This window comes from Oenanthe melanoleuca, chromosome Z (assembly GCF_029582105.1).
Source record: "Oenanthe melanoleuca isolate GR-GAL-2019-014 chromosome Z, OMel1.0, whole genome shotgun sequence".
In the NCBI taxonomy this organism is placed as follows: Eukaryota; Metazoa; Chordata; class Aves; order Passeriformes; family Muscicapidae; genus Oenanthe; species Oenanthe melanoleuca.
In genome coordinates this window covers 66858296-66868185 of record NC_079362.1, presented here as the reverse complement: position 1 = coordinate 66868185, position 9890 = coordinate 66858296, and the positions used below count along the sequence as shown (strand labels likewise).

At 41.1% G+C, this 9890-nt stretch overlaps 1 protein-coding gene across 1 annotated transcript in view; it reads right to left on the bottom strand.

Moving 5' to 3' along the window:
• Positions 1-395: 395 nt before the first annotated feature.
• Positions 396-9890, bottom strand: part of CCBE1 (collagen and calcium binding EGF domains 1) — a 94382-nt gene continuing 84887 nt past the window's right edge. Inside the window, exons 7-11 of the mRNA XM_056513384.1 lie at positions 6890-7010; positions 4847-4986; positions 4719-4754; positions 4144-4179; positions 396-2594 (exon numbers count right to left, since the gene is read on the bottom strand). Coding sequence (XP_056369359.1) covers positions 2361-2594; positions 4144-4179; positions 4719-4754; positions 4847-4986; positions 6890-7010 — 567 coding nt within the window. The 3' untranslated portion in view covers positions 396-2360. The remainder of the gene's footprint in view (positions 2595-4143; positions 4180-4718; positions 4755-4846; positions 4987-6889; positions 7011-9890) is intronic.

Here is a 9890-nt window from a genome sequence, read left to right as displayed (position 1 = left end):
TAGTATGTGCCTCTATTTGGAAAAGCAGAACTTAGAACTAAAATAAGTGCCTTTTTTAGAATACATCACCTTGTGGGCAGCAGGCAATAGAACTTAGTTTATATGTAGGAAGTGACTCATCTAACATAAGCTAGATCATTCAGTATCTGATGGTCAAAAACCTACAGCTACTTATTCTCTAGTGGGAACCAGCCCAATACAGCAGGGTGCAGTGGTAAGCAAATGCAAGGATTCCATAATTTGCCAGATTTAAAAATACAATTTGACATTTAACAAATTTAATTAAAATTGCGTATTCATAAATGATGTAATTTATACTCAGTTGCCTGCTTGAAATTAAGAAAGTAAGACACAAATGCCCCATTTCATGTTATCTTTGAGGTTTTTTTCCAGCCTGCTGCATATAAGACCATCCCTCTTTTGGACACAGGTACCCTCCTTAAGTCTCTCATAGTATGTGATTCACAAGATTACTTGGATCTGTAACTGCTGGCAGAGCTCCTCCCAGAAAGGGGAGAAGCCCAAGGACCACAGGGTTAGATTACTATAATTTTTTTCAGCTATCCCCACACCTTAGGTGTTGCTTTGTAAATACTGATACAGGTATAATGTGAAAAGAAATACATAACACCCATGTTCTTAAAAGCTAATGCCCTGGCTTGTGGCTTAGTGGCAGTGAGACATTGGGAAATGGCCATAAGAATGAACACATCCTCTTAAGACAATACACAGAAGTTATGGAAAAGTCTAGACAGCCAGCTGTTTATGCAGCATGACCTGTACTGATGCTATACCAACTATCTTTTGGCCCAGAGAATATGGAAGGGAATCCAAACCTTTACACATTATCTGAAAAGGCCCTTCTTATATTTTTACCTGTTTATTCTACTGGAACATGCAAGCCCTGAAAAACATGGCAAAGTAAAAAATTTTTCTTTGCATTTGTGACATGGACACTACTGAACACTAAACATACTGCAGAAGTAGCAGCTACACAGACACAACATTGAAATTTTGTGCTTAATATACTCCTTTATATTCTAAGCATGGCAAAGTCCTCAGCAGCTGTGGTAATCCAAAAGAAATGGCAACATACATCATCCATGAGGTATGGTATAACTTGTGCATCCAATTTTCCAGTGTAAATAAAGGGCACTCCCTTTTATCCCCATTCACAAGTATAGGATCCCATGTGCAGTACCTCACCTCGTACCAGTTGAAAAGTTCCGTCATGTGCACTCCTGCACCTACTCACACTCCTCATACGCCCAGCCAAGCATGCTGCCACTCTGTGTTCCAGTCTGGTGAAAGCCATTAAGGTTGGTCTCATGCAGCAGAGGAACAAAACAGGTGGAAGCTCTTTGCAAACATGAGGCCTCTCCTCTGGTCTTGATTTCACTCAGACTCCAGAACTTCACCAAGGAAGGCATGCACCTGCAGGAGGTTAGAACCTGACTCTTTCTGCAAGGCTGGGGTATATTCTATTCTTGCCAATAAGCCTGCTTGATTCACTTTTGATTTGGTTTCCTGCTTTAAACATCCCCTTTATCTTGCTTATCATTGTGTAATGTGTCCAACATGAATCTGTTGAGAAAGCAAACTGGCCTTCACACTGAGCAGTGGGACAATGGTAAAGAAAATTAGTGTTTGTGTGTGTCTAAAGTAGTTTAGGACACACACATCTTTTGACTGTCTCTGAACAATACTCTAGCAACACAAAGCCAAATAATCTCCCGATCAAGCAGCAGCACCCTTGTTTAACCCTTCAATGTACTTTTTTTTTGCCTTTTTCTGCCTTGATGAGGTGGAATAGAGGACATGTCTCACAGATGGCCTCTGCTGTGAAACAGGGATCCACTTCTCACACTCTCCTAAGCCTGGGGACAGTAGCTGGAGACTTGAGTTCAGTGGTATAATTTATTTGCATTCATAAAGTAACTGTGGACCAAGGCGTTCTTTATCAACATCATTCAGGGATGATGTTCAGCTAACCCTCTCTCCCTGGCAAAATTTGTGTACTGGGTCATTTGGACATAGAATGCAAAGTAGGCAGATGGAATGCTGTGGTCTGTGTTATTAGCTAGAGCATGCCTTAATCATATTATATGCGAAGAAGGCTTTTTTGATAGTCTAGGTACAATGCACAGTGCAGGCTTGGCGTTATTGCAAGGAGGCTACCATGAACCAGGAAAGCTACAGTACAGGCAGCATGGTTCAGGAAAAGCAGAAAGAAAAATGGGAATATATATATATATGTATATATGTACATATATATATATATATATATATTTATTACATTGTCAGTGCATTTTTTTTATATTGAAGAATTCTAAAGAGGCTTTGTTTTTCAGTAGGAATAGCTAAGGATGGTCTGCCTTCTGTATCCTGGCATTTCTGGACGTTGCCCGTGGCTTGTAGTCTTCTCCAGATCCAAAATCTACTGTGTCGTGATAGTTTGTGAATTCCTGAGGTAATGGAAACTCTTCTGTTGATGAATGAGTCCTGTGTCCAAACACTCTCTCTTGCAGCTCAGCAATGTCGTTTCTGATGTCTGCCATCATCAGCAGCAGGAAATCAAATGAACCCGGTGGGCCCTGCAGTCACAAGGCATTGCCATCAATAACAATCCAGCTCGCTCTTACAGTTTTCAAACTGCCAATAGAATCACTCCTGCAGGGGTTGTTCAGTAAAATTCTGCTTTGTATCAATTGCCAAAAGCTAATGGTCTGTTTTTTAACCAACTTTGATCAGGAAACAATTTTCAGAAGAATCAAATGTTTTTGCAGACAGAGCCTATATTTACAAGATGATCAGCCCTTCTGTCACTTAACAATTTCTTTACTTCACAAGACTATCTTGAGACCTCATGGGAATAAAGGAGATTAATCTTGGTTTCTTGTCTTCTTGGTTATTAAACTGACAGAAATTACATTCTTAGAATGATTAATCAACAAATTCTTTCAAGACTGCTATTATTTGTCAAGCATCTTTTCAATATGGTAATCTCACTGCTGTCCATCACTTACTAAAAATACTGGTACCTACAGTGCAGACGTATCTGATTTGAGAATCATTCTTTCTTTTTAGCTGACTTCACACAGTACAAGAAACTATTTAATACTGAGCACACCCTGGTGGGCACACTCTTAAAAATAAACTCCACCAATGAGAAAATGCCGTAAGTAAATTACTAGAATCACAGAGTGGTTTAGGTTGGAAGGGACCTTAAAGACTGTGTAGTTCCAGCACTTCTGCCATGGGCAGGGACAGTTTTCATTAGACCAGGCTGCTCAGTGCCCCATCCTGCTTGGCCTTAAGCCCTTGCAGGGATGGGGCATCCACAGATCCTCTTGGCAGCCTGTACCAGTGTCTCACCACCCTCCCAGTAAAGAATATCCTAGTATCTTAATATCCTAATAAATATCTAATATCTAATTTAAACCTGCCTTCTATCAGTTTGAAGCCATTCCTTTGTCTTATCACTACATGCCCTTGTGAATAGTCCCTCTCCATCTTCCTTGTGGATTCCCTTCAGGTACTGAAAGGCTGCTATTAGATCACCCTGAAGCCTTCTGTTTTCCAGGCTGAAAAATCCCAACTCTTCCAGCCTTTCCTCATAGGAGAGGTGCTCCAGCCCTCTAATCAACTTGGTGGCCTCCTTTGGACTTGCTCCAACAGGATCATGTCCTTTCTGTGCTGAGGACCCCAGAGTTTTTAAAACAAGTTAATCTGAAAACAGATTGTCAATACTCATTCCTTCTTCTGAACTCAAACTTACAGTTTCCCAAATCTGAGAGAGATGAGGGGTAGGATTTTAACAGGTTCCAGGAATCAAATTACCATTGGGAGCAGAGGTTGAACTGTACTAAGTAGCACCCTGCATGGTTCTGCCTTCTCAGCATCACTGCAAAGCAGACAGACACGAACCTACTGCCTTCAGTCACACACCTAGCAAGGGAAGAGGTTTGTATGCAAAAACATTTGGATGAAAACAGGTGATTACTTTGTTTCCACCAACATTTTCTGTGCATGTAAATTGTCTGTTATCTTGGCACAGGAGTTATTTTTTCTTTAACTTTTGGCTGACCTGTGGTTAGTATGCACATCACTCTGTTGTGGAAATTCCTTCTGTGGAATACTTACAGGTATCCCCTTTGGTCCTGGTGCTCCTCGTTCTCCCTGTAATCAATATCACCTCAGTTAGTTTACTGTGACTAAAGGAAATGAAAAAAATCACTGTTTGCTTCTGCACCTCCCTTAACTGTCCCCAGATCAAGAATCATCAGCTCATGATTGTCTGGAAAAAGAAAAGGAAGTGAAGGAGGAATGCAAGGAAGTTGCTGCTGATTCTAGTGGGAGCAGAGTGGGGCATTTCTGATATTTCTCCTGGACAATTGAATCAATGAACAGGAAGAATTCACAATGAATGAAAAGGGATAAAGCATCAACATTTCTTCATGGAAAAGCCAAAAGAGCTGCAGAGAAAGAAAAGAATGCTGTGTGAAATATAGCCTGGCAGAACTCTTTGCAAGACTTTAAGAATAGCAAACACAAAATAGCAGGATGACATGAAGGAGTGTGACAACAGGATGCTTTCATCTTAGCAAAGGAAATGAGGTGGTAAGAGGGTGTGACTACAGGTGTGTACAGTCCCTCTAGCAAGCCTGCACTTCACATGTGCATGTGCCCATCTTATGGAAGTTAGTACCTCTCCTCACCTTGCTACCATCTCTCCCTGGGGCTCCAGGTGGGCCCTGCAAGAGAAGAGAAAGTATTCACAAGGGTGTGAGACGTTGTGGAGCTAAGGGCAGTCGTGCAGTGCACGGCAGGAGACAGGAATACTGACCACGGGGCCCCGTCTGCCCTGCTTAATGTGTGATATATCTGGAGATGGGCCCATGGGTCCCATTGATCCACGAGGGCCTGGCTGTCCAGGAGGTCCAGGTAGTCCAGGAGCTCCTTGACTCCCTTTAGGTCCTGGAGCCCCTGAAATGAAAAGCAAAAGTTACCTGCCAGGGAAAGCCTTCAGGACGCTTCATCAGTGCAAGAAGTCGGGAGCCACCATTCATTAAAAGACCCAATGGGTTGGTTACTTTGCCACACCCAAATCCACAAGAACACAACCAATTTATCTTTATCAGCACATCAGCAGCCATCTGAGACATTATCCCTTGCCACAACAGCTACAAGAGATGACCACCAAACAATTAAATCTTGTGTATAACAAGATACATATATAACAATTGGAGTTTGCCAGGTGCTCAGGGACACATACTGGGAACGAAAAGAAAAGCATAAACCCCTCATTTTCACACAAAGAAGAATAAATCATATTTGAGGAACATGTGATAAAAAGAAAGCCTCAAAAAACTCATGGGAATTTTGGGTCAAGGTAATCTACATGACTTATGGAAGCAGGTTCTTTTCCAGTGGGGGGCTGCACCTCTATTTTGCCCAGTGCAGTAGCCAATGTGTTAGGGACAAAAGAGACTCTGTTCTTCTGTTTTCCTTTATATAATTTTCAGCTTCTGCTGTATAGCAGAGCATGTTACATTTTAGGAAGAACTCAGACAACAAAACACATGTTTAGCTCAAGAGAAACAGTAGGAAATAAAAACCAGAAATTCAGGCACCTGAATCAACATTTGCAGACAATAAAGACCATTAAAACTTCACTAGCTGAAACACTTCATGATTAGAAGGGGAAACATTTCTCATCATACTGAGGGCTCATAAAAGACATAGAGAATAAAATGCAGACAGTAAAAAGCATTCAGCAGGACTGAATATGCACAGGTAGGATTTTCAAAAGGAGACAGCTCAAGTTCAGTAATGACTCCGTGGGACTCTTGCTGGGTGGGGGGCAGCAGAGGAGGTGAGCAGGGGTGGTTTCAGGGGGAGCAGGTTTCTCCAGTACCTCGGACAGCTCCGAGTCCAGGGGAAACCCAGCGGGTGGGAGACCTTGGGGACATTGCAAAGCAACTCACTCTACCCTCCAGAGTCTGTTGCAGAACTTCGAAACCTACTGTCCTGGCACTTATGGTGAACTGAAGACTGAACATACTCATCCTTCAGGAAAATGAGGTAAAGGCTCAGAAAACAAAGCAAGACTGCAAAAGGGAATATAAACAGGAAGGTGGGGTGCAGTTCAGGAGGGAGCAAATCAATCCTCATAAGGAACATTTATCAATACTCTGTAAGAATCCTTCTGAAATCCAGCACAATGCTTGGATTTAATGCTGACCCAAAATTAGATTAGCATTCAACAGAATTTGCAAACTTTTAAGTATTGCTGGCCACCATGTGTGAGGTGTCTGGATTAAATTTGGGCTTTAGAATCTCTCTGGGTTTTGCATTGTTTCAATCTATAACTTAGCAAAGAAGGTGTGAGTGGAGTTATACTTTTCTTTTCAGATTCCTTTCAATCTAGGATACAACATAAAACCCAACAGATGAATCCTTGCAAATTAGACAAGGAAAAATAGAAGAGTTGGCACAAACTCATGCAAACTGAAAGCACTTGTTTTCCTCTGACAGTGAGCTAAAACAACTGATATTCCAGAAATGAAATGGAGAGTGTTTTAAGACAGGGTTAAAATACAGGAAATGACAACTGAAGCAGGTGAGATATCCCAGGGAGAGGGAGAAATTTAACACATACAGGACAAACACAGCTTGCATGCCAAGAAACACATGGAGTCACAATGGATGATGTCAGACAGTTGTCAAAGACTGACCATAAAGCTTTTCTTGTTTTTTAATTTATCATATATGCAAACATAATATATCAATCAAAATATGAAATATATTAAATTGTATCATGCTGGAAGACTGAAGTTTAGTTTTTTAGTCCTAGCACTTTTACACATTTCCATCCTTCTGGTATTACCTGGAGGGCCTGGTTGGCCAGGCTGGCCTGGGGGGCCAGGGATATATGCATTAGAGGCAAGCACTTTTTCACCAGTGATTTGCTTGCTAAGATCAGCAGCGTTATTTGGCAGCAAAGCAACCTGCCAAAAAAAAAAAAAAAAATCTATGTAAGACCTTCAGTGCAGAGTCAGTTAAATCACTCTTACTTAAGCTTTCATGTGAAAAAACAGCTACTTAAATACTTCAGGAAAATATAGTGTGTTTATTCATATCCTTGATTGATACAATCAGAAAAACATTCTTATTCTGTGAGTCTGCTCACTTTTCAAGTCACTGTGGAAATACTGCAAGCCAACCCAACAGAGGGCAGAGGAAACTCAGGAGAGATACAGCTACAAATTCAGAAAAAACCTGAGTTTCATTACTGCTTCTCAGGAAACTTATTTTTCTTTATTTGAAGTTTCCTTTATTCATTTACTGCCTTTCTCAGGGCAATATTTGCTCAGATATTAAATTGCTGCACAAGCCACTCGCTTTCCATAGTTTTAATGAGAACCCTAATTCCTTTGTGAATCTGGCCCTGGAAAGTAACCACATTGTTTAACCCATCAGATGTCTGGATCTGCTCTGCAAAGAGGCACAAAGATAAAGTAAGTGAGAATGTAAGGAGAATTGCACTCTCTAGTTTAAAGTGTCATTATCCCTTAACTGCTTAATTTTCCATGAAACATTCATCTATCCAGTTGAATATATTTAATAATTAAGCATATTTAGAAATATTCTGCAAATGTTTAATTTCCTAAGAGGCAGCTGAAGGGAGATGACAAGCCAGGAGTCTGGTCTGCAGTGAGGAAAGAAGTTTATTAGTAGTGAGTAGCTGCATGTAGATTTAGGGATTTTGCTCTGCCAAATTGAACTAGAAACTGTTTCAGAAATAACAGTGCAGTCCTACTCCTGGGTGAGTTTTGTTGTTTCTTGAGTGAATTTGGCTCATTGGATAATCTGATGCTGAATTCTGCAACATTTGCCTGTGAGAGCTGCATTGAATAAAATAGATGATGACTCCTGCTATCTGACAAAGCTTTTCATCTGCTATCTGTACTTCTCTGACCTAGGCTGTTCTCAGGACTCCAACATGTTTCTGTAATTATTTGACATACATTCTTCTGCCATTACTGCACACGTAAAGTTTGTAATGCACAGGGAAAAAACAGTGTTATGCAGCTGCAGTACCTACTAGAACTGGGAAAATTTCCTTTGGCAAAAATGTTATTGCTTAAGGATTACAATTTAAAGGCAGACAGTGCTGCTTGTAGTTTGGGGATGAATGCACAGAACAGTTCTGAGAAAAAAAAGCAGGAAAAAAAAGTCGGAAATGCTGAGATAGTTCCCTGGTGGCATTTCCAAATGCCACTTTGATTTTGAGACTGGAACTCAAAATATGATAACAGGAACACAAGGATTTATCAGCCATTTGTGAGTTAGGTTTTGGAGAGAATTGCAGTTCCAAGGACCAGATGACTGCACTATAAGCAAATCAAGAATCATGAAGTAAGACTAACAAGAATTTGATAGATTGACTCCACCCCTGCAGAAATCAGTGGCTGGATGAGGTCACATTTTCACAGAAGTCCCACAGGCTGTTTCTTATATTCTTACTCCTATGAATTTGCTTTTCACACAGAAAATAGGGATTCAGCACACCTATAGCTCTGGGGTGAGCTGTCATCTCTGTGTTTTTAAAGGAAAACATGTGCTTTGTGTACCAGTGATCTCCCAGCTTTCTCAGCCAACTTCCCAGCCAATGCAGCACAGATCAAACTGAAGATGGAAGGCTGCTCTGTGGGACACAACACCCTACCCCTGAGGCTGAAGAGGAAAATTCAGTGGCTGGGGGCTCTCACAGCCTCACTGGCCAGGGACCAGCATGGGAATGTCTACTGGCTCTCTCTGGTCAGCAAAATATGGTTTCCTAGAGGTGTGTCCTGTCCAGAGCAGGTTCCTGGCTGGATACATAGGAAAGGCTTGAAAGGACCATGGTTCAAAACTTCCACTATGTGACAGAAATTAACCAAGGACTCTGCAGTGCCAATGCTGCCATGCCAAAACAGCGACAGAAAGTAAAATCCCGTGACTATCAGAGAGTATTATATTTTAAAAGTAGTTTTTGTGAGAATATTTTCAGTGTCATCAGTGAGTGCTTTTCCTTAGGGGTGGCCACAATTGAGTGGCAGGTTAATTGAAGTCCTTTTTTTAGCTTGTGTGTAAGATATGTCATTCTGGGGATCTATAACTATATCAGCTGATAAATAGATGCCACTTAGTACATAGACCCAGCCATGAAAACTCTTCAGGTTATACTGCAAATGATCAGACTGGAGTAAAAAGGTGCATTAAGTGGCAAAGGCTCATCCTGAAATGAATTTGGAAGTGTATTCTCTTCTAATGCTTAAAAATTTACTTGCTCCTGCCAGCCAGGCTGTTACAACATCTGAACAAGCTAGAAAAGAAATCACATAGCTGCTGTGAAAGTATCTTTGCATGCTTCCCCACTGACTCAGCTGGAATTGAAGTACACACTAGGAGTGCCAAAATACCCAGGCTCTGGTCTAGCTCATTGCTGTTTGATATCTTCTGGCCAGAAAATGGTTGTTACATGCACTGGGCCAAACCATGTGTTTTTGTTGTTGACTCACATCCTCTCAGCTATTGGCTATACTCACTGGCCTAATTTCTGTTTCACCTTTTAACTGAACCAGGATCCTAGTCCAGGGTAACCTTGGCTTTCTCCATCTACAGCTCCAAATCCTAATGGCCCTTGGAAAATAACATTTTTTTTCCTCCCACATGAGAGCAAATATTAGCAAGGGTAAATTCTAAAGAAAGACTGTTCTAGAAGAAAGGTTTCCATGTACTGTATTGCATGCTGCATTTGGAATTTTGCATAGTTTCTAGGAGGTCTGTGGTTTAGAAAACTGGACAGTGCTTGTCAGGAGTGATGTGAAACATGGCTTTCTAAT